The sequence below is a fragment of the Lagopus leucura genome, unplaced genomic scaffold (genome assembly GCF_019238085.1).
Source record: "Lagopus leucura isolate 7727_CA_CO unplaced genomic scaffold, USGS_WTPT01 Super-Scaffold_100021, whole genome shotgun sequence".
NCBI classification, from domain to species: Eukaryota; Metazoa; Chordata; class Aves; order Galliformes; family Phasianidae; genus Lagopus; species Lagopus leucura.
In genome coordinates, this window is record NW_024962274.1 from 7,907,426 (window position 1) to 7,931,282 (window position 23,857).

The following is a 23,857-nucleotide window of genomic DNA, read 5'->3' on the forward strand; positions in this document are numbered from 1 at the left end:
TCTGCCCAGCCCTGACACTGCATCGATCCCTCAGCCCTGCTTGTGCACATGATATGTGCTCACATGGACGATGCATCGCTCCCTACAGACGTACCACCTCCACTCGTGGCTCTGAGCATTGTGTACTGCAGTTTCACTTGGTGAGATTCAGCAGGGCCGGGCTGCAGAGCAGCAGGATGTGCAGGACCTGTAGGAGAGGAATTCCAGCGGGGCAGCGTGTCTTTCTCTGCCAGTAACAGCATCACGTAGTCTAACGGACAGCCAAGTCTGAGTGTGTGAAGGACAGAGGTTCCAGCTGGATGTGCAGGGTCAAAGTTCTTCACATCCTGATGAGTAGCAAAGCCCAGGACTGAGCCATGTGGGTTGGCGGTGGGAGCCCTGCACAGCGTGGGTAGGGTGAATCTGCACACTGCGGGAAGCTCAGGGGTGTGTGGTATTAATGAGACCCTTCTCTGAAGGATGGGAGCTGAAATGCGGTATGAGCTTCTCTGGGTGCCTGCACTCCTCCAGCCTTCTTACTTGTGGGAGAAGCCGGCGCGATTCCTGCCATGAATGCTCTCATAGGCACTCTTACACTGTGCTGAGTATAGCTAATCCTCTTTCATGGGGGGATAACTCTGCTGCAATAAAACGACCTTGTATTTGTTAAGTAAGTTATTATTTCTGTGCAAAGAGAAGCCTGAGTCTATAAATAATAAGTCAGAATTTATAAAGAGGACACCTGTGAGCTTCTTGTTTCTGTATACTGGCATTGTGGCTGTAATTGCATTACAATGTACGCTAAAGCTGCTCATTTTAATTTTATATCTCGGCATTTTAAAGAGAAAATAGAAGACTCCATAGGTAGGATTAAGAAGCTGAGTAAGTTTTCTTAGTGCAGCTTCATAGGCTCCGAATGGGCAAAACCAGGCAGTCAAGCAAACGGAATCCCCGGGGCTGGAGATCGAAAACAAAGTGTCTCAGACCTTTGGGCAGCAAATAACGCTGAACGCCGCGTCTGAACGCTGCCCTGAATGCATAGCAAAATGTACGTCAATAAATAATGTAGGTGCAGAGTTTATTATTCCACGGGCACCGCAATGCTAACGCTGAACGCGCCCGGCCGCAGGAAACAAACAGAATCGAATGGCGAAGTCAGCTTGCCGATTGCCGGCTCCTTCTCACGGAGGCAGATAGATTTTTTTTCAGCGCTATCCGGAAGCGGCAGCGTTGCAACAACTTGTGCGTTTGGGCTGGGATGAGGAGGGAAAGCTCTGTTTCTCTTCCGTGAGACGGAAGGAGGGGAGAAGGGGCCGCGGCTCCGCCGGGTCGGTGCCCGCCGCACTGCGGGAGCTGCCGCGTTAGCGCCTTGTGCCGTACGAACTTATTTCGGGGTGTTGGTATTTGTTTACCCGTGTTTGTTTGAACTAATCGCCACTCGGTGAAAGTCTGCGCCTGCCCTGCCTCCTTCGGCAGGCATTTAGCCGCGGTGACCAGTCAGGCATAAAAACGTGCTTATCTGCAAATGAATGGCAGCTCTTTGCTTCATTAAAGCCTCTTTCTCTTTTGGCACTCGCATTGTGACCCTTTGATATTAATTCAAAGGGCAATTAAAGAATGCGGCCCATCTTTGAAGTAAAGCATTCAGGGCAAGGAATGGGATGAACCTGGGACTCTGATGGACTGTGCGCATTCAACAGGCCCTTTCAAGGCAGTTTGAAGTGACTCAAAGAAAATGGGCAGGAGAAGGTCAAAGAGAAAAAGGGGGCTAAAGAAACAGTCTGTATTTGTTCGATGTATTAGCCAAGCAAACTGCAAATAGCAACAAAATGAAACAGTTAATAGAGCAGCCAGACAGAGGCATGTCAATCACTTAACTTGAACAGCATTGGGCTAACCAAGGCTTCAGTCCACTGTGTTATCTAATTATCTTGGGAAAGCCAGTAGCTGGAAGTAATGGTATTGTATTTCTTTCTGCTTACTGCTCAGAAAAGGTGATAAATACTCACTGCTTCATAATTATTCAGCGTATATACATAAAGAGTGGTGGGTTGGTGGATTGGAGGCAAGCTGCTCCTCGAAAACCAACAAAAAACCCTTCGCGATTAACCTGGGGTGCAGAATGCGCGCATTAGCATGTTTCAGAATCTTGTCGGGGTTTGCATATGCAGTGAGCGAAGGCATGCATGGTTTCCTCTGGAACAAACCTTAAAGACAAACACATTTACGAGCCTAGGAGAGCCTCTTTCTCTTTCCCCCAAATGCAGTTTTAAACCACATATAATGCTAAGGGTCAGACTTTAAACCACAATAAACAATGAGATTAAGAGCTAAGGCTGCAGCTCTGTCTACTCAACATATGCTCTTGTACCTAAGTGCTGTGGCACACATGGTATGAGATTCCTGCCTTATTTTGCCCTAACAGGGTAAATTAAGGACAAAGTTTCAGATTTTCCTTACAATTTTCTTTGTATTGTTGGTTAAATTATCCCCATGGGGCTTAATTTTCCACTGGCCTGGATTTATGCATACAAAACAAGTACACAGTTTTATTTGCACAAATGGCTGTGCCCATAAACAGGCATATTTTAAGGTCCTGGCATGAGAAGAGATTCCTGAGTTTATCTTCACAGTTGCACTGGATTGTTGTCATTAGCGAAACAAGGAGCTAACACCGACCTTGCAATGTGAGAGCAGCGCTCTGGTCTGGATGCAGCTGATGCAGGGAATTGTGTAATAACAGAAACATGGGAAGAAGTGTGTGCTGAGAACCGTCTTGAAACGCGTTTTACAGCATTGCCTACCTACTTGTATCTGTTGTAACACAGGGGGGATTTTAGCTGGAAAGGGCGGCTGTTGAGCTGTACAGGGAAAACCTGCTGGAAGACTGTGTTGGGGTTTGGGTGTGCTGCTGCCATTGCTTCTGCATGAAAGTTACTTTTGTCTCTGGCGCAGTCTTGTTCTGTGAAGTCCCCTCACATTAGTAAGCCCTAAGCCAACTTACAAGGTTGGGTGGTGCTCTTGGGTTCACTGGGCAGGATATGGTAAAGAATTGGTTGCAAAAAAGCTCTGCAAGCATGAAATGGACAACATACAATATGATTGAACTCATGTTTAAAAAAAAAACAACACAAAACTTCATCAGCAGCTGGAAATGGTTTACTATGGGAGGGAAAGAAGAAATCATTTTTTTGTCACTGTTGTTGAGAAAACAAAAGCATTGGCACAGTCAATTAAAAATCACTTTTGTTAAGATCTTGCATGCTAAATTTTAACCAGAGGGACTTCTTTTTTTTCCTTTCCTTTCATTTCTTTTTCTTTTCTTTCTTTTTTTTTTTTCCTGACTACATTGCACCCTCCTTTGAACTTCAGTCTAACAAATAATCTAAAAGAGTTTTTAGTGTGGTTGTGCTTGTATGAAGGGCTCTCCCATCATACAAGCAGAAATGTCAACTTTTCTTTCATGGTGGCCACTTTATTTTTATTAAAGGAGGAGAAAAGAAGAGGAATTCCTGTATATATCAGCCATAGCATAGTTTCAAAGCTATATATTAATAGAAAAAAATGGCACTATATGAACACTTCACTGTCTAAGAATTCCAGCTGGAATAACTGTCCAGAACCAGTGAACTCTTTCTTATTTTGCCTGGGTCCCTCCTGGTGTCTGTAGGGTTTTATACATAGCCCATTGATTTTGGTTGGTTTTGAAAGAATTTGGATGAGACCCCTTAGAGGAGGAAGTTATTAATATTAAAGCCTGTTGAAGATGAGGCTCTCTGAGGATCCTTCTAATATAATGGCTGATGAAGTATCAGTAAATCAGCTGAAAATAGAGGAGATTTCTTGAAGGGGCATAAAACTGATGCAAGCTGCCTTGTCTCATAGGCCAAGCGCCGCTTGGCACAGGGCACATGGCTGTGGTTGCCCTGGTTGGTGTCATTTGCTGGCTGCTGTGCCTTCAGTATCTCATGCCTTTGGTTTTAAGCTGTTAACAAATACCACTTGCTGTTGCTGCAAGTGGGAATTTCTCTGTCCTAAATCCCCAGTAGGAGCCGTTTGCAGGAAATGTTGGTACACGTACCAGAGGGGCTGTTTACTGTATTGTTTGGTAGCATATCAGGTCAGTCGGCTCTGATTTAAAATTTGTAGTGGAGGATTGAGAAAGAAAGCCATACTATTCATGTTGTGAATGGGGTAAATAAAAGACTGGATGGAGGCATTTGAGCTGGGCTGTAAGGGAATTATCTCATTATCCAAAGCCTAAGGGCCATTTTTTGGAAGCTACATGGGGATAGCAGCCTGTGTCAGGTCCATCCCAATGTGGATCCTGCTGAGCTCCAGAGCAGGTCGCCCAGCTGTGGTGATGTGCACGTGCCTGAACTTGGTGAGAAGGTTGCTTCCTTAATCACAGTTGCGTGTTTGACCTAAAACCAGACAATTTCCTGAGGGTCTGTGGGGTGGGCTTCCTGAGGCAGGTTTTCTTCATTTTTCTCTGAAGTCTGAAGAGATTAGTCCAAGAATCTGAAATTTAAAAGTGCTGGTGGAAGAGCTGGCCCTGGAGTCCTGCTTGCTCCCTTGCACCTGCCCTCAGGGCTTGATGGATGCTGGGAAGCATGGCGTTTCTCAGTTGGCTTTCTCACCACCCCTGCCCCAAACTGGGGTCTCCTTTGCCCCTTGCACCAAGCTCCTTCCTTTCCCTATGTGCAGTTGCCTGATGTACCCTGCCCTTAGCTGTCTTCACTGAAGATCAGTTGGTTGGTTACAAACGTAGACTTTTTTTAAGTCAACCTTATATTTTAACTGCATCTTGTTGGTGCTTTTGGGAAATGCTGTTGCCTAGCAAAAAAACCAGAGCAGCTCTAAGAATATAACATTGTAATTGTTGAGGCTATGCTGCATTTTATAAACAAAAATAAAGGCTAGCTGCTTCGTTTTGCTAAAACCCCTTATTTGCTGTGTCCCGGTGCTCCTTCCAAGGCTGGAGGCCTCTCATTTGCTGGTGTTCCTTACCAGCCTGATTGCTGTAATGCGATGTGTGCGATGTACACTTGATACATCATCTAAGCGCTGGAACGCGTTCGCTCTTTGTGCGATCCCTCAGTCCTGATGTAAACCAGGCAGAAGTGCAACAGTTCCTGCCATAATGTAACACGATTCCAGGAATTAGAAATTTCCATCCTGGAATGCACTGGGAAGTGGCAGCGGGGCTGGGCTGACAGCAGGCTCTGCCCCTCTCTGTGCACATGATGTGTGTGGATATCTGCTAGAAGGTACAAATCTCTGTGTATATATATGTAGCTACAAAAATAAATATACTCTTCTTTGTGTAGACAAACAGATTTCTTCTTCCAAGAGGTAAGTGTAAAAATTTCAAGCATTGGCTGGAAACAGGCACTGACTGCCTGTGTGGAGGGGCTGATCCTGCTGCTGTGCAGTTGTTTTGCCAGCGGCTTTTGAGGCTCCCAGTGCTGTGAAGCGATCTGAAAAAGGTTGTGAGGTTGTAGCCGCAGATAAATCTGAAAAGCAGTGCATAAAAGGAAGCTTTTCAGGTTGTATTATTGTTCTTGAGCTTTTTTTTTTTTTTTTTTTTTTTCAGTTTTGAGGCACTGGGGTACAATCAGAGGCTTAAAAAATTGAAAATAAAGAACTAAACTCCAAGGTATTTTCCATAGACTGGAAAGTGACTAAATGAAATAAGCATCTGTTATACCCAAACTCAAATGAAGACAAGTTAAAAGGACAAGAGAAATGCTAAATAAAACATGACCAAAATTAATTATTACTAGAAAATAAGTTTTTTCCACTTGCAAACAATTGACGGGGTTTAGGAATCAAGTCTGGGGTCAAAGGGTCTTGATGGCCAAGTCAAAGGGCACTCAGAGATGTATATTAATGCGTGTCAGCTCCTAGAGCCTAGAGTCAAGCAGTAGTTCATAAAAGAAACAAGGCATCTTAAGAAGAAGTGTTATTAGCAAACATCAGGTCAAAGTTTATCTTTGGGTCAGTGTGTTCTGGAGGGTCACCCATTCAGCGCCGGCTGCGGGTTGTATCCTTAGAGCTGCCTTACTGCAAGGTGTGGAGGGAAAATGGCAATACGAAGATCGAACCAGGGAAACTGGATGATTTCTTGGAACACTTTGCAGGACTGAGACTTAAACTGAGACATCCCTGATGGAGACAAGGAAAATGGGGGTTGATTAAAAATTATTTTTGTTTTTTCCTTTTAAAATCAAAAGCTAGAGCATCCTTTTGTACAGACAGAGGACAGACAGAGGACAGGCACTCTGCACTGTCTTTGCACTCTGTCCTAAGCCGGAGCTGGTGCTACGGGAGACAGATGTGGCTTTCCTGTGAAAGAGCTGGCATAGCCCATGCCATCCCCTTTGATGCAGGGGTATCGCAAATCCCCCCACGTGGTTCCTCCTAGATGCCTCTCCAAGGGAGCACGCTGACCAGTTTGTCCCATTTACAACGTCACCGCTTTCTCCCCTTCCCACCGCCTCGGCTGTGGGAACCCCGGCGCCCCAGGCACGGTGGCTGGGATGCAGTGCAACCCCGCAGGAATGTTCCTGCTGTGCTGGTGCACACAAAGGCTGCCTGCTTGCTTTGACAAGCCCTTGCTGCAGAAAATCCTGGCGATCCTTTGTGCTTGGTGATGGTGACTCGTTTTAGTTCCACGCTAAGATGCTTTCCCACTGAACCAAGTGGGGCAAAAATGTGGACTAGGGATCTTTTAAATGCTGTTGTTCTGCTGCTGTGAGGAGGCACTTTGCTTGACTTGTTGAAGAGGTTGGTTTGGAGGTTGCAACTTGGTTATGCTTTGAGGGGGAAGAGCAAAGCCCTGCTATATGAGTAATAACTGTGACTGTTTGCTAAAGCTCATTATGCTGATGGTGAATAGTGATTAAAATACAATGTGCAGTGATAATCGGGGGTTTCTAAGAACCAGTGTGACAAGAAGCAGCAACAGAAGCAATTCCCTGTTAGGTTTTCCTTCTATAGTGCGAGTATTATATTCTGGATTTGTTACTGTATATAATGTTGTGCACTGGAAAGTTCTGAACTCCAGAGATGTCAGTCAGTATAATGGAGAGCCCTGACGTGCTCGTGGAACGGCGATGTGCCCGCTGCTGTTTGGAGCAGGGTGGTTCCAGCCCATTAATCAAATTTTTGGTGCTTCTTGCTTTCTGAAGTTCATGTCATTAAAGTATAGGAGGAAAGTCTCAAGAAAAAAGCTTGAGCTGTGGCAGACAAGCTTTAATTTTCTTTTAGATGAAATACATTTCCTGCCTGGCCTTGGCAGCTGGACAAAGCAGACTTTTCTTGGGAGCACATGATGTTTGCTAGAAGTTTCCTGTCTTCAGCTGGGAGGGGACGTGTGCCCATGCTAGGCTCAAAATCAGAGGTTCTGTGAGAAGAGTGGGGGTTTGTTGGTTTTTGGGGCGTTGAGTTTTTGTTCTGATTTTTTCTAAGCACTTGCTGAACCTTTTCAAAAGTGGGAATGGAGAAGAAGACGCTGTAGAGTGGTTGTGAGCTCAGCTCTGCTCTCAGGCAGTCGCTCCAAAGCATCCTGAATGAATGCCGGTTCCCCTACAGACAGATGCTCCTCTCTCTTTCCATTTTTTGGGAAGGGCTTTAACAAGATTTTATTTTTCCACTAGCACAGAACAGGGTGGGGAGGAAAGGGGGGAAGAAAGTGAAATGAGGAGAAGGGGAAATATTCCTGTCCTCACCAAGCTGCAGCCATGGTCTGAAAGCATGAAATGACGTGAATTAGAAACATGCCCAAACGACAGAGCAGCCGAACCTTGCTGGTATAATCTGTCATGGCTCCACTGAAGTTAATTTGAAAGTCTGTCTGTTCCTAAATAGGTGCAAAGGCCTTCCAATGAATTGCGTGTTACCATAGGAAATCATATTAAAGGGAATGGCATTTTAGGAGTCTGTAAGTCTTCAGTTTTAATGGTAGCAGCGTTGAGTTCAATATAAACATTCAAAAGAGCTTGCAGGATTGACTTTAACTTTGCTTGCGAGTGTGTATCCATGCTGCTAAACTATGAGTTTAAGCCCTGTAGAATAGCTTGCATGGGAGCTGGGTGCTGGGCAGTGCTGACCAGCAGCTCACCAACTCCATGGAATGGGGCCATGAAACCATGCCTTCAGCGTGCGTGGAGCTCGAGCAGCCAGGTTGGTGTGACAGCTCCTTCAGTACGTTGGTGGGCTCAGAGGCTGAGGAGGAGGAGGATGGGGAACTTGTCCTTCAGGTGCCCAGCGGTGTCGAACGTGCTTCTGATTCTATCTTCTTTGTAAAAAATGTCTTTGTAAAAAATAAGAAATTAAGTTGTGGGGATTTATAAAAAAAGTAATCAGGACCTTACCTTGCTTCTAATGAAGACAATGGCAACATTAGTTTACTGCAAGTTGATGCCCACTATTGTCACAAACAATTACTTTACAAGAGGAAAACAGCTGCCAATTAAGACAAGCATCAGAATGACAATTTTTCCACTGTACAGAGAATAATTTATGGCCAAAGGATTACTTTTGAAATTGTTTTGAATTCTGCTCTTTAGCTTATTAAATGAATCCTTCTTAGGAACTTGATTGCTAATTCACTTTAATTTAAAAAAGCCCCACTGTCTTCTTTGGATTTAGGCAGAGCCCTCGGGGCTCTATAAAGCTGTCAATATGGCTGTTAATTCGGGATTTCTTTTTTCCTCATGGCTTCAAGCTTAATTGTAAGAGTTGGGAAGATGCCATGTTTTGGTTTGCAGGAACTCAGTGTCTTATGGGATTCAGATCCCAACAGAAGTAGTAGGGACTCTCCTGCTGCTGTCACCACATCAGGTTGGAAAACTGCAAAAGCCTGAGGAGAAGCAGGGGTCTGCTGGCAGTGGGTCCCACCTGGTTTTCATGCTGGAATTGGAGGTGGACAAGAACCAAGTGCCTTTGTCCAAACGTCCCTCAGCTTTGGGTGGGTCTGGAGCCAGATCAGAATCTCAACTTTTAGTGCCTCAGGCTTGGCTCTAATTGAAGCCATACAAAACCACACATTTCACATGACTTTGATGCAAAACCATAAATAGGCCCATTTTTAAAATTCAAAACAAAGTCCAGGCTCGCTTAGAAAGATCACAGACCTTCTGCTGAACCTCAGCGGTCCCAGGTTGTAACGAAAGTTTTAGTCTTAAACATAATACTATTCCTGGAGGAAAAGATGCTCATTTTCATCCAGCTAAATGTGTGGTAGGCAGTGGTGTCCACTCATTGTGTATTATCTCAGAAGACGGTCAAGGCTGTTCCTCGTGTAGGCTGTGGTTGTAATCAATGTTCTTGTTTTAGACCAAAAATCACAGTGGTACTAATACGGGTTTTGTGTCCTATACAGAACAACATAGGAGGAATTCTGCGCAGTATGGGATTGAAAAAGCAAAGCGAAGGTGAACCATGGAGCTACTGTGAGATTCTGTTCTGTTAAGCCACTTTTGCAAGCTTTTTTTCCTAAGCAGTCAAATCACAAAGCGAATCTAGATATTTGGATTTTGCAGAACAGAGCAACATGACAGTTATTAATTGTAAGGGCAGGTGCAGGTTCTTCTTTGAAGATCGCAGCCTGAGCATGCACTGTGAAGTTACCCACTCCACATGTTGGCTTATCTCTTCATATGGGAGGATATGGGTTAGAATCAAATGAATGTCAGCCAGAGTGCAGCCTGCACCCAAGTTTGTTTGAAGGGCATTATTTGGTATCTGCCCTTAGACTAGGATTTGGAAAATCTAACTGATGTGATGAAGGTACTTGTCAGTGAAAACCTCAGAAGTGTTTCCAGGCCATCTGTTTCCTGGGGACTTGTTTACATTGCTCTGGTAAGCAGGAGCCCGGCTCACCAGTATGCGAGGGCTACCCGTACCCATTTTAAGACCAGGTGATGTCAGCAAGACTGGATGTGGCTCTCACACAGCCAGACCCAGGCTTGATGAACAGCTGTGTGTCCATCTAGGAAAACTCTCTGCTGGTATTACTGGATGCTCAGTGTCACGTATGTAACCCTTTGTGACTGGTGGTGCTTGTAGCCACATGCAAGTGGAACAAGCAGGGATTGAGTTCGTGGTGCCATAACACAGGAAGGCAAGATGAAGCAGGACCCAGAATTTTTACAGCTAGATAGTTAACACAAAGCTTTTCTCAGATCTTTTTTCATCTCCTCCCCTCCCCTTGTAATGCTGAGGACCTGTGGGAAATTGAGAGAACCTTTGGATAGATGCTATCAATTAATCCTACAGCTTAGCAATTTAAGATAGTTTCACAGAGATCAAAGATTGTAGCTAGGAAACCGGGCATTACAATGACTTTTCTGAATGCATGTGTTTGCATCTTGGCAACTTTTTTTCTAGTTTTAAACGTAGGAAATCTGTGTGGGGGCATTTTTACTGTTGTGAAAGAGGATTTGCCCTCTTTCTGGAGGGCAAATTTGCCCTCTTAGAACCATCAGCTGTAATTAAACCATAACTTTTTCAGCACACGAGAGATCACCTAGCAGTGAACACCTCTTCCTGATCCAGAAAAAGCAGAGGCCATTTCACTGAGTTCCCAACTGGGAAAAAACCAAACTAGATTAAAGCAAGGTACCTTGTGACTTTCTGTGTATGGAAATCCCTGGTATCTGTGAGTGACTGAGGGCTGGGTCTGAGTGCTCGAGTTGTGAGTGATCCTGCAGCACACATCTGCTGCCTTCGTGAAATTAAACCACTCTTTTTTTTTCCTCTCCTTGTTTTTGTGCTAGATGATTGCTCCATTGGTCTTAACAGGTATATGTTGTGTTTGTCCATATCATTATTATGTGGATTGTGCACTGCTGTGTGCTTTGTATGCAAGGTGTTCCACTAGTATATTTGGCTGTATGTCAAGAATAAAGTGTATAGCACGTAGGTGCCGATTAGGTCTCTGGAAGATTGAAGGGTCAGATGGTGTGAGAACAGGAGATCATGGAATGCCATCGGGAGGAGAAGTCAGTGAGAGCTGGGGATCTGGCTGCCTGGGCTGTACATGCTGGGTGCTGGGCATGGGCAGCTGTGAGTGCAGGTGGGGTGCATGAGCTGCCCACCGTCTGGACAGGTAATACAAGTGCAGTACTGCATCGGTATTGCATTGTAGTTGTTGATAAATGCAGAACAGATTAGCTGAGTGGCCCAAAACAGCTTTGAATCCGTAAGATTTAGAAGTGGAGTCAATAGCTAAGCTCCAGCCTAATATTTTATCATTATATTCAGACTTCTCATAATTTTTTATTTATTTAAAAGCTTACCTAAAATTTTTGAGGAAAATCTCTGGATCTTTTTGACACCGAGGCAGAAAAAAATCTGGAAAATGGGCAATTACAGCAACTCAAGTTGTGCAATTGTAATTATTGATAGGAAAAACAAACAAACAAAAAAACCCCATAAACCTAGAAATTCCTCCTGGCAGACTTTACCAGTAGGTGTGTGGCTGCTGGGGGGTGCAGCAGCAACTGGGGGCAGTGGGTGTTTAGGGAGCACCTTGGGAGTTACGTCTGAAAATACAGGGAAAGTGCAGCCCCCAAATGGGAGCTGCCTCATACATTATTTGTCCAGATTAACTTAATTTGCACCTATAATTAGCCTGTTTTCCTTGGGAAGTGCTTAAAATCGTGCTTCTTTTTAAACAAAGTGCCATGGTGGAGCCTTCTAAGATCATATAGTGGCAGCAGCAGTTGGACAATTCATGTTGGCTTGATAGCGCAAGCGAGCAGTGCTCTGTGCACACTGTGGATTGCTGGCTTGCCCCCCCCCCCACGTTCTCACTGTTTTAAATCTCTGTTAATATCAGCCCCTTGGCTTGTTGTCAATAAAAAATTACTCATTGTGATTTCTGAACAAGTATTTCTTTAAAACAAGTAATATAAATGGTGGGTTGAAAAAAAAAAAAATCATAATTTTAGTGTCCAGGCACAATGCAGGGATCCTGCTGCTTCTGTTCATGTCTGTGGGAAAACAAGTAATAAAAAGCCGATGCGTACATCCTGCAGAATCTGGGACAAAAGTTACCTTTTCAGTTTTTGGGGCTGCTAATAATTTGGAGAGGCAATGATCAATTTATTATTCATATCTGTATGGATTTCAAAGCAGATGAGGCAAGTGTGAATATGTTTAGTCAAATAATTCTTGACATCTCTACTATTAAGCACCCATTGGCAACCATTGTTCTGGTAGGTTTTCAAGAGCGTCTGTCAACAAGTAGCAAATGAGGCCAAATGTATGGCAATTAAATATGGCTGTGGTAGAGAATGGGTCCCTTTCCCTGTAGGCAGGACAGAAGAACTGTGGGTTTGCTTTGGAAATTAAGCTCTCAGTGTTTCTTTTGAACAGATAGCAAACTGTGGGCCTTCCTTCACTATTGGCAAATTGAAGTGTTAATCTCTTTATGGCGCTATGCATGTGTGAAGAAATTTTCTTTTTATCTCCCAGACATCAGTTTTCTCAATGTCTGCCTTAGGAGCTGTCTTGCTTTGTGCAGTCAGTGTGTGTGTGATGGCACAGTAAGGCCAGGTGGCACCTGTGAGCTCTGGTAGCTGCTGTGAGGTTCATGTGCTCACATTTCTCACTTAAGAGGACTGTAGTGTTGAGTTGAAACTGAGACTACCTACAACTTGCTGTGTCAGTGCTGTTTTGAAATAAGGACAGTTTTAATACAGGTGCGAGAGCTATTTGAAAGGCATAGAGAATGATAAAAGCAGTCTCAGTACTTTTTTTGCTGCAAATGTTTGCATTCTTTAACTATTTTCTTCCAAAATGTTTTAGCCATGCTAAAGTTGGTTAAAACCTTCTGTAACAATGGATTTTGTTTGTATGATGTTGTTGCAAAGGACTGGGCCAAATATAACTTATTTTTCCTTCTTTCTCCTTCTAAGAATCCACACTGCCTATGCAGTGAGGGATTGCTGACAGCTCAATTATTTGCAGTGCTTTAACTCAGTAGTACAGTCTCATTATTTACCTAGAAACTCTTTCATTTGCTTTATTTCACTTCTCAGCTGACAAATTCCATCTCCCAGGACACTCAGTGTTTTCACTTAGTTAATTGATTACCAGTCAGCTTTTCCATCAGCTGATACTGGCTTGAAGACATGCTGCCAGTCCTTTTTTAGTTTGTTCTGTGAATTGTGCAAAGAGAGATGTAGCCTCATTTGGATTTGAGTATTCTGTTTCTTTCACATTTTTTTCTTTTCTTTTCTTTCTTTCTGGAACATTTAGGAGGCAGTTGTGTTCTTTTGTGATGAGTCCTCTGGAAATTTTTCCTTGAAAACTGATATCACTAATATTTAAAACAAGACAAGATGTTGCAATACTTAAACATGAGGCTTGTGCTTTCAGTGTTAATATGGATGCTCCCTGTGGGAAGAACTGGGAAAGCCCCCAGCTGTAGGAACTCATGAGCTCCTGGAAAAAGTCAGCAGATGCGTTTTCAATGACTCTGTGCTTTTCAGAGGTTCCTCCTCTCTATCAATAGAGGACATTCAGGGATGGTCTGGAGTGACTCAGAGTCCAGTGACAGTGTGAACAGCAGTTTGTCCCAGGCACTTTGTTATGCTTGGAGCAGGCATCGTTATGGCCCTCTGCGTGAACTTCTTTCCCTGGATCTGTTAAGATTGGCGTGAGATCGGGCAAGGGCAAATCTTATCTGACTTTGTCCTTCTGCCAGTGGAAATACCAAAGTAGTCCTTTATGGCTGGTGAACAGAAACTGTGCTAAGTCAGCAAGAAGATCTGGCCTTCATGAGGAATGTTGAACAGTTCCTTAGCTGTGAAGCTTGAACCTTCCCCATTGTGAGCACCAGAGTCTAAAGCCACAGGCGTGGGCCCGCAGGTGGCACTGCTTTTACCAAATGTGATTCCTTCTGTTTTCCAGTAGTGCAGGTGCCCATGTAGGTCTGACTTAGGGATCTGTCTTCCTTGACACAAGCCAGGTGGAGAGGACCAAGCTTTGTGCCCTCCCTTAGCAGTTTCTGTGAGTGTTAGGTGATAGGTGCACACATGTGCACTGTGTGCACAACAGCGCCGGAGTGCTAATCGCAGTGCCTTTATATTCAGTTTGCAGCATAAAATAATAATAATTCCCAGCACATATAAACAGCGGTGAAACTTCAGAGTGGGATCAGTCCACGTGCAAAGCTGCCAAGTACTTTAATGTTACTTGTATCAACAAAACAAATCTCTTTTTAGAAGAGGTGGGGGAATAAGAGGAGATTTTTGTAGCTGTTGTATTTGCTGTTTCCTCTTCCCTTCCTTTCACTCTAGAAATTCCTTATCCTTTCATGCACTGTTGAGAATTAGCCATTTATTCTTAGTGCTGGCGATGCAGTCTTTGATATTTAAAATGGAATGTGTTCCTTTTTGATGCTCTGTGATTTTGAATGAAGTACATGCTAGCAGGTTAATGGCGCAGAACAGTTAGATACTGGCCACTTTTTTCTTTCCTTTCCATATTATTTCATCATTCCTAAGCAAAATAAATTTTTAAAAAGACACTATAAAATATCTATTGTTTGTGCGGTGAATTGTTTTCACAGTGCTGTTATTCTCTTCTAAGCTGAAATCGTTGAATAGCTATGAGCTGTCACATTTTTGTAAGTTATAACTGCATCAAGCTGTGCTGACAAAATGTTCCTGCATGACTGTTAATATGCATTGTCATTTTAAGCATGAAACAGTTTAGCTAATGATTTATCTCTTATAATGCAGCACTTGGGGCAGCTGTATGATTTGTCTCTTTAGCAAGTCAAGTAATTTCTTTAACAAAATGTTAAGCACAGATGGGCCGTAGGCTGTCAGTTAACCATTATTGTGCATGCATCTGCTTGCCTTCAATGCACTGTTTTATGTATTCAGTCACTTACTTAGGCACAGCTCCCTGAAAAGCGGAACCTACTCTGATTGGCAAATAAAATGTTCATTTGTCTCTTCTTCCTATTGTTTTGTTTTGGTAACACATGTCAGCAGCTCAATTACCCAGTTCATTAACAGCTCCCAATGGACATGATGGCCAACCCCATGATAAGGAGGGCGATTGTGGCACATATGGTCAATAATAGCCCGTCTCTTGGTAATTGTAAATAAAAGTCACTGTTGGCCATTTCCTTTTACTGCAGCTACTGTTTTCCTTTTCACTTTGCTGTACAAAGCACATTTCTCAATGTGAATCAGTCCAACTAAAATAAAAATACCATCCACTCCTCTCTGGCATCTCACTTATATCACTGCTGCAGCTGTTTTTCCCTTTTTGTGTTGAATTTCCAGCTTGCAGCTCACAGGAGATGCAACTGCTGTTTGCCAATTCCATTAACCAATTAATTACTCCTATTAATCAGTTTAGTTAAACAGCAACAAATTTTCTTCCCATTTCTCTCATTCTCTCAGCTAAGACTTCTGTAAAGTGCCTGTGGAGTTTTAAAAAAGCCATTTACAATGTTTTTGTAAGTATGCCCTTTGCAAATAGCAGCAGTTTTCAAAGGGGGAATTGAAGTGTGACTTAATCCTTGTTAGATGAGCGATATTCATGTCTGGAGCACAGGGCTGCTTTTGCGTTTTGTTTCTCGTTTTTAAATATACCATAGTCAAAATGCCAGTAAAAAGGGTTAAAAGCAATTTTACAACATATTTGTGTTTTTCGTGGTACTAAGTTTTCTGTTGCTTTCCAGAAAGTTTGAGAATTGTTTTTCATGTGCTTCCTGATCTGATTTTTTCACTTTTTTAACAGGAAAACGCAATAGCATTAGCATATTTTATCTCAACCCTGCTGGAGTCTTTTGTGGCTTCTTGTTGTTCTTTGTTTTTCAAAATTTGCTGTTACATCAAAGCAGAGGAGTCTGACTGCTAACAAGCCCTGGGCTGTGCTCTAGCATGGTGAAATTTGGGGTGCCAAGTCTCCCTGTAAACTGGATAACATTGCAGCTTGGGATCCTGCTAGACTTTCCACAAGTGCTTTGGCAGAGCACTGCAACCCTCACTTTTAGGGTGCTTTTCTAAACTTCAGGCTCGATCTCAGCTAAAGGTGCCGTCTGGCTGCTGAGGGTCCAAAACAGCTCACAGGTGGCAACCACAGATCTCCAGCACCTGTCCCCACCGCCAGCCATGCTCACGGCCACTGCTCAGCCTGCATGGGGGCTGCGGCACTGGGGATTTGTTGAGTGTCAGGCCTCATTTGCCCGGGTTTGACAGGCGCAGAGCTGGCAGGCCGTGCCCTTCCTGATGGCCCCCTGATGTGCTGGGGAGGGGGAGAGGGACCTGGCCTCGCGTTTCTCCCAGAAAGTGCAGGAAAGCGGAGGGCTGGCAGTGAGATGTTTGCTCGACTCTAGAGCTTTCATTATATTTTGTATGCAAATGCCAGCCCATAGCAGGAGGAGAGGGAAAGATGGCAGGGACACGGTGGTAGGAAGTAACTTCGTTGTTTTATCTTCCTGTGGATTTTATTCTGAGGAAAGAAAGGGCTCGCAGAGTATCGCTGGTCTGTGGACGTTCCCATGCCTGCTGCTGAGGGCCTCCCCCAGTGCAAGTGCGGGTCCTGGGGGAGCATCTGGCCTGGCCGTGAGCAGGGGGCTCTCTGAAGGGAGTGCTGCGGTGAGCTGTGCGGCCCAGACCTGCCACGGCTTCCTCTTCTTCCTCTCTTTTCAGTTCCTCTGTAACCGTGCCGGGCCCCGGCGTGGGCAGAGGTCTCGCGGGCCGCCTCCAGGTGCCGGTTTCAGGGCGGGGAGCGTGGATTAACCCCTGCTGCAAGTCCCTTCCCCCGGCTGCCGGCCCCCCGCCCGCCGGCCGGGCTGCCTCCTTTGTGCCGCCCGCATCCTGCCAGGCAGGTGTCAGAGCCCTGAATGCGGGCGAGGGCCCTGCTGATGGATACCACAGATGGAGCGTGGAAATCGGCAGAATGGGCCTCAGCCACAGGCCATTTCTTAGGACCCAACAAAAGCCTCCAAATAAGTCAACAAAAATCCCAAAGATCACAAAGAGAAAGTGTCATTTGTCATTTGCCGCGGGTCTGTGTGGGGGTGGCTGCCCTGCCGTGCTCCTCCTCGCCTGCACCCGAGCCGACACGCCGGAGGTCACCCGCGTCCCCTCCTGCCCAGCGGCACCCGGCAGCGCGGCCGACACACGGAGGTGCTGGGGCCACGGCCGTGGTGCTGGGAGCACCTCCACAGCTCGTGCCACCTTCTAGCCAGACCCCTGGCCAGGCAAAAAAAAATCGGAAGAAAGGGCGAAATATTTTATTAGGTGGCTGCCAGAAGAGCTGTGCCGTGGCGGACTGTGGGACGGTGGCCCTCTGCCCACCTCTGTGGAGTGCAGTGTGCTGCATCTATCATGTCTGGTTTGTAAGTGGTTGTCATGTTTTTGTGATTTAGTTATTCAAATGAAATGTCTTGCTGAGAGGAGAAACAGTCCAGGGAATGACCTCTTGTGCATTATTTTGTCATCTGGTTTTTGCCCCGACACGTCTATTTACAGTGTTTGCAAAGCTGATAATTGCAGAGTTCCACGTGACCTGTGAAGCTGAGCAGGACCTTCTTCTTGCTGTTGCACTAACCAGGATGAGGCCTCTCCTCAGCTACCAGGCAGGTCATGAGGGGCTGCGGAACAAATGATTGCCCTTTAATGCCACAATTTCTTCCTTAATTAAACCTCACAGCTCAGCTACTGGTGGTGCTTTGGGCTGCCGCCCCTGCGGTGCTCCATGTGGGGAGGAGAGAGGCCAGGCGTCATGCTTACAGCCTGCAGGGTTGGAGTGCTCGGATCCTTAGGATGGCTGTGAAAGTTAGCAATACCCAAAGTGTGGGTCTGTGGAGGTGGAAATAGCTAAAAACAACCACCTTTTCCAGCGCTGAGTGGTGTTATGCTGTGGAAGTTCATGCCTCTGTTAGCTCAGTAAGAGGGCCGTAGGCTGTGGCTATGGAGCTGATGGCAAATAAATACTGCAAGGCTGAGGTTTGTCCGATTTGTATGCTTAGCCAATGCTCTGGTAGGCTTCTTGCCTATATAAAGATTTAATAATAGTATTTTATTAATTAAAAAAAGCAAGGATAGAAGCTTCATTAAAACTAATGCTATTTAAAAACACTTAACAGGAAATAAAAATAGTGCAGTCTGTTGCAGAGTCATATAGTTACCATTTTAAGATTACATTTGTCTGGTTTTTAATATTGCAGATCAGCCAAGACAAAGGAAGTCAGTTTTCACTAAGGCTGCTCCTAGTAGCCAGGCCAAGCAGAGGTAATACTGATGAAATCAGATGAGTAGGAAAGCCATTTAAATGGATATGTGTTTTCTCCCTGCTTGAGTTTCATTACTTTATCTCTAAATGTTACCATTTGTGTTAGACACACAATCTGGACTCTTGAATGCTTTGTTCAGTATTTTTTTGCTGTTTTGTTTTGTTTTTCTGGCTGGAGTATCTTTGTGCATTACATATAATGTTTACTGTAAAGTAAAGCTAAAATGAAATTAAGTCAGCTTCTTGTTCTCATCACTGTGTGAACAGAGGGTGCAGGGAAACAGTGCAATTTTTTACTAAATCTTTCTGAAGCATTTTTAGAAAGATCATTATAGCCTTCCTGGTACTCCCACCCAGTTAGTTGAGGGTGTTCAGGGCAGATACAGAGTGACAAGTAGCCACTCTATATTGCACCATTTAAGTTAGCTTGCCTCACTCAGGCACGTGTAGGTGCCATGGGTATGTGAGGCAACACAGGGAAATGATCTCTTTAAAAAGTTCTGTGTTTTCTTTGTTTCTGAACCAGGAAGGCAGGTCTCACTGACTCACTAGGGTTGGGTTTCCAACTGAAGATTTGGAATTTGTCACTATCTCAATCTGTTGTTTATCCTGGGATGCCCTAGATTTGCAACTTCTATAAGGAATGAGCTTGAACTACTTGGGATAGGATGTTTGTGCTCATTTCCCTATGTCTTGAGGGACAATATTCTCCAGAACAGCTAAATTCAGTCTTATTTGGAGTAAAGCTTCCACACAAGTAAAAGACTCAGAGTTGGATGTTCACACTGTGCATTTATGTTCACCTCTGTGGGTTTCTGCTGATGCCTTGTGTATGTTGGGTCCAAAATACTTATGGTGTCTGGACAGTGAAGATGGCTTTCACAGAAGAGCCTCTTGGCTAGAGGTTTGTTTTTTTTTTTATGCAGAATTTCATGAAGTCTTCAGTGGACTTGTCTGTAAAAGCACTCTTTCTTTCCCATGCTGTAAGGCTAAATAAACAGATTAAGTGTATTTATTAGTTTGAACAGCTTGAGCTTCCATTGGAAATGGAAGATAGCTATAATTGAAAGAGGAGAAGGGTTTGAGCTGCAGCTTGAAGAACTGAGTTCTTGAGTTTCTGTTCTGGCTTTGTGTTCTCAGCTTCTTTCAAATAAATCACATTAAGATTATTCTAAATCAATGTCTCTGTCAATAATTTATTTGGAATTATTGAAGGAGCAGAAGCAATGCTTGCATTTCCACAGAACAAGCAGTTTCATCATCACTGGGGAGTGTCTGCCCTCTTTAGGTGGTTTTCCTTGAAGGCTTGGAGAGAAAAGAATGCTTGTTTTCTGGGATAGTAGCAGATGCAAGTGAAAACTGTCTTTGGAAGTCTTTTCTTGTGTGTGTGTGTGTGTGTGGTTCATGGTAGTTTGTTGGAAAAGTCAATGTGGTTGGGTACTAAAAGAGGCTTTGCTGCCCTCATCACAACTGTAGCTACGGGCTCAGCCAAACCGGGCTGTGGATGGTGTTCACTCCATTGTCAGCAAGGTTAAGGCAGTGCCACACGGCTTTGGTGTAGGGGCAGCTGAATGTGGGGTAAGTGCTTGAAACCTGGCATGCCACTGCATCCATGATCTCCTGTCAGCCTCCGGTGATGCCAGGGACTTGCTTCCTATGGGTGTGTTAGCTCACGCTCACTGTGTCTCCATGTGTTCCTTTATTTCCAAAAGATTAAATTAACTACATAAGGTGCTAAAATAATGCCTGTGAAGCTGAATCTCTCAGTTTTTCTAGAAGACTTGAAGATAGTCTGGAGATCTGCAAGTGGTGCTGTGGGACAGGCAACAAAGAACTGGGGGAAAGATCAATGGATCTAATAAGATAGAGTTTTCTGGGCACAGCTTATCTTTCTATGTGAAATATAGTGATCAGAGCTGCTCACTGGTTCTGATTTCGCTGTAAATGGCTGATTGCAAGGGGTGGTAAGCCCTGTCTCAGGTGTGGATGTGCGGTACATGGTCTGTTTCTTCATGACCCTCCTTAAGTGCCAGTTCAGGGCACAGTGAGAGACCTCTGGTCCAACACCTGGACTGCCTGTGCTCACGTCCTGGAATGGTTCCTGAAGGCTGAGCCATTGGCACACACCTGCATCTTCCTACAGCCACTGCCAGTGCTGGGGTGCCTCCCAAGCCTGGGAGGAGTAATGAAGAACTGTAAGGCAAAGGAAGTAAAGTCATCTGTGTGTTTCATTTTGGCTGTTTCTTGTATCTCCTTACTTTAGTAACAGGAAGAATCAAGAAGAAAAAATATTGCTCTGAGCTATTTTTACAGGACTTCTCTGTACAACTTTTTTTTTCTTCTTTTTTTTTTTTAATTAACAGTTGTGTGGACTGTCCTAAAGTTATTAGATGGTCCTAAGGCAGACAAATAAGTTACAAATGAGCAGGAATGATTAAGTGTGCCAAGATACGCCAATACTACTCAGAGTGTAGAACGAATATTACATAAGACACAAGGAAATATTTGAATACGTAGAATTAATTTCTTCACTGCTGCTCCCCATAGCTTTGTCGTCACTTCCATAGCCGTTTCAGCAAGGAAGATTTACTTACAGATCTGTAGGGAAAGTCTCATGCACTGCATCTGTATGTTTAAGTTGCAGAGTGCACACGGTGTGACAGATGTTTGCATCTGCGCAGCAGGCAAGGAAAGAAGGCAGTACTGATGTGTGACCAGATCGAAGATCAGATTGGCCCTGCGTGTGGCAGGGGGTTGGAGGTTCATGATCCTTGAGGTCCCTTCCAACCCTGGCCATTCTGTGATTCTGTGAACTGCTCCAGGTTTTTAAATTTGAAAATTATCAGAGTTAAAATGAAGAAATTGATTATTTCATTCACTCAAAAGTATTTCTAGAGATCCTTATATATTTTTGAGTCAGGAAAACGTTCTAAACTCATAACTGAATTGCTAATCCTTTTGGTTTGAGCACACTTGCACAGCATAACATCTAACTCTGATTTGTTTCTCCGTTTATTTGCTGCTTTGAATTTCACCAACTCGGTTTCGAGTCATGGAGACAAAAGCACTTTTTCGACATAAGATGCCAGCAATGGTTTTTTTTTTTTTTTTTTTTTTTTTTTTTTGTTGTTTTTCTCTTTCAACTAAAGCTAATGTTTCATTTTTATTCTTTATTTGGAGCATCAGCACCCCAGTCCGATGAAGGCTCTGATATCGATTCTGAACCAGATTTACCTTTAAAAAGAAAGCAGCGTCGCAGCAGGACAACCTTCACAGCAGAGCAACTGGAAGAGCTGGAGCGAGCTTTTGAGAGGACACACTACCCTGACATTTATACTCGGGAAGAGCTCGCACAAAGAGCCAAACTCACAGAAGCTCGAGTTCAGGTATGAATTTAGAGGCTGCCTAACAAAGGGGAATTCCTATTAATGTGACAGTCCTTTAATATTCTCACACGATCCAGCTCTAGGTTAGAAGGAAAACTTGAAGCTACAATATGTACAGCCTTAGTGGTTTTTACATCTGTGCATGGACAATGATTTTCCAACTTTTTAAAGCAACAGCCTAGTCAGCCTTCACAGAAGAAGGTCTGTTATCCCAGTTTGTTTATTTTATGCATTTGACAGCACTCTGCATATAATCAGTTCAGCTTTTGTGCCAGTTTATAGTTATGTAACTGATTTCATCTGTTGTTGTTTGGGTCTTTCAGGCATTAACAGAGGAGAGAAAAACATTTTAAAAAGGGCGTGTTTATAGAGCCATGCAAGCGAGCATGGTAACTGGTGCAGTATCTACAGTTTGCTATTAGGTTAACTTTTGAAGTTGACTTGATTTAAACCTTGTAACAACTCTTCTATGCCCACTGTCCGTTTAATTCAAAACAAAATAAACCCTCAAATAACAGTTAGGTCTTCACAGCTTTGTGTTGATCTGGATTGTCTAAAACAAGTGCTGGAGGAGTGAGTAAATCATGGAATTGATTTAAGTTAAAACAAAAAAACAAAAAAACAAAGCTTGAACCTGGGTTTTCAGATGTCCAAAATTGGCAACTAGAAGCCAAATAATTCTGGAATAAACTGGATCTAGGAGTTCGGGTTCAGAGTAAGGCTTGCTCTGTTTACAACACAGAATCGTGTCCTGTGAGATGCTTCGTAATGCAGGGAGAATCCTCTGGTGCTCTTTTATTAACTGACATCCAAGAGAGATTTTAAAAAGATTGTCCTGATTAAATCAATCCGAAGTGCAAGTGTTTGTAAGCAAATATGTGGTCGGCTGACAGGAAAAATGAGCGGTAACTTGTGAGCTGCCCAAGGATCCAGGTGAATTTGGCTGCTTTGGTGAAGCTGTTTTATGGTTTGACCCTTTGAAACTCAGCCTGAGGCATTCAGACTCTGCAGACTGAAACAGACAATTCAGAACATCCCTCCGACCTTGTAAGGCAAGCATGCCTTTTGTAGCCTGCCTGCATTTACTGAGTGTCTGTCTTGAAGAATCCTGACTTTGTCAGTTTTACCTGCTAAATGTTTTTGTAGAAGACTTCAGACCAAATTTCTTGCAAGTGTTTGTTATGACTGTGAGAGAAAATCGGATGTATGGATGAATTTGTCTGGAGGGCAAACTCAGTGGTGCATGACTCTCTTCTTAAGATGTTTATTAGGTACAATGCTTACAAAACAGCTTTGTATCTAAACTTGAGCCAGGTAAGACCAAATCAAGCCCTGGAAATCATCCACGCACAAGCGTAATAAAGATAGCTTCCTATATATGTCCCCTTAGCAAGACAAACTTGATGGTAGGATATGATGGTTTATGTTAGCTTCAGTGGAAAGATACGATAAAATGAAAAAGACCTTGTTCGTGTTTTTCTAAATCAATGACCCACAGCTAGAAGAAAAGCAGAACTCTCATTAACATAACAGCTGTCTTAATGTGGCTTTAACCCTGTGACTTTTTACATTCCTTATGGCTTCCTTGGTTCCCTTGAGACGCATCTTGTCTCACACCACTCCTATGATCTATAGCCACACAAATTCCCCAGTACCTCTAACATATGGATATTTTGCCTAACCCAGCATGGAAGAAAGTTTCCAGTCAATCAATGATTGAAACACCAGAACAAAACCTTTCTGGCTTAGAGATGAGCCGGGGTTGAAGTAGCCAGCCTGTGGGTAGTTTTGTAGTGCACTCCATCTGTCTGGTACCCTTGAAGGGCTGGCAGAGTGTTTTAGTAGTGGATTAAGGGATACAGGATTTTCCTTATCAGCATTCAGCACCTCTCTACAGCCCCTTAAAATAGCCACCTATGATGGGCATGAAATAAAAGAAGACCTGTGAAAGGAAATAACCCTAAGAGACTTGAGCCTGAGAGGGCTGGAGAGCCATACAGATGCAGCATTCAAGCTCTCTTAGTCACATTTCTTTTTTGGTAAGAGTATGACAGAGATCAGAGATACAAAGTCTTATGTGGATATATACACAAAGATCTCTTTGAATGCTACTTCATTAAATATTTTGTAGAAGAGTGTAATGTACTCTTTGCAGCCCAAATTTGGGTGAGATTCGAACATTATTATTTTCTCTTGAGATTTTCTAATGGGATTTT

The 23,857-nt window shown here is 43.8% G+C and overlaps 1 protein-coding gene across 2 annotated transcripts in view; it reads left to right on the forward strand.

The window, feature by feature from the left end:
* The window catches only part of PAX3 (paired box 3), a 63,848-nt gene that overhangs the window by 17,611 nt on the left and 22,380 nt on the right, over positions 1-23,857 (forward strand). For both annotated transcript variants that reach the window (XM_042878588.1, XM_042878589.1), the window contains exon 5: positions 21,436-21,641. In XM_042878588.1, coding sequence (XP_042734522.1) covers positions 21,436-21,641 — 206 coding nt within the window. The remainder of the gene's footprint in view (positions 1-21,435; positions 21,642-23,857) is intronic.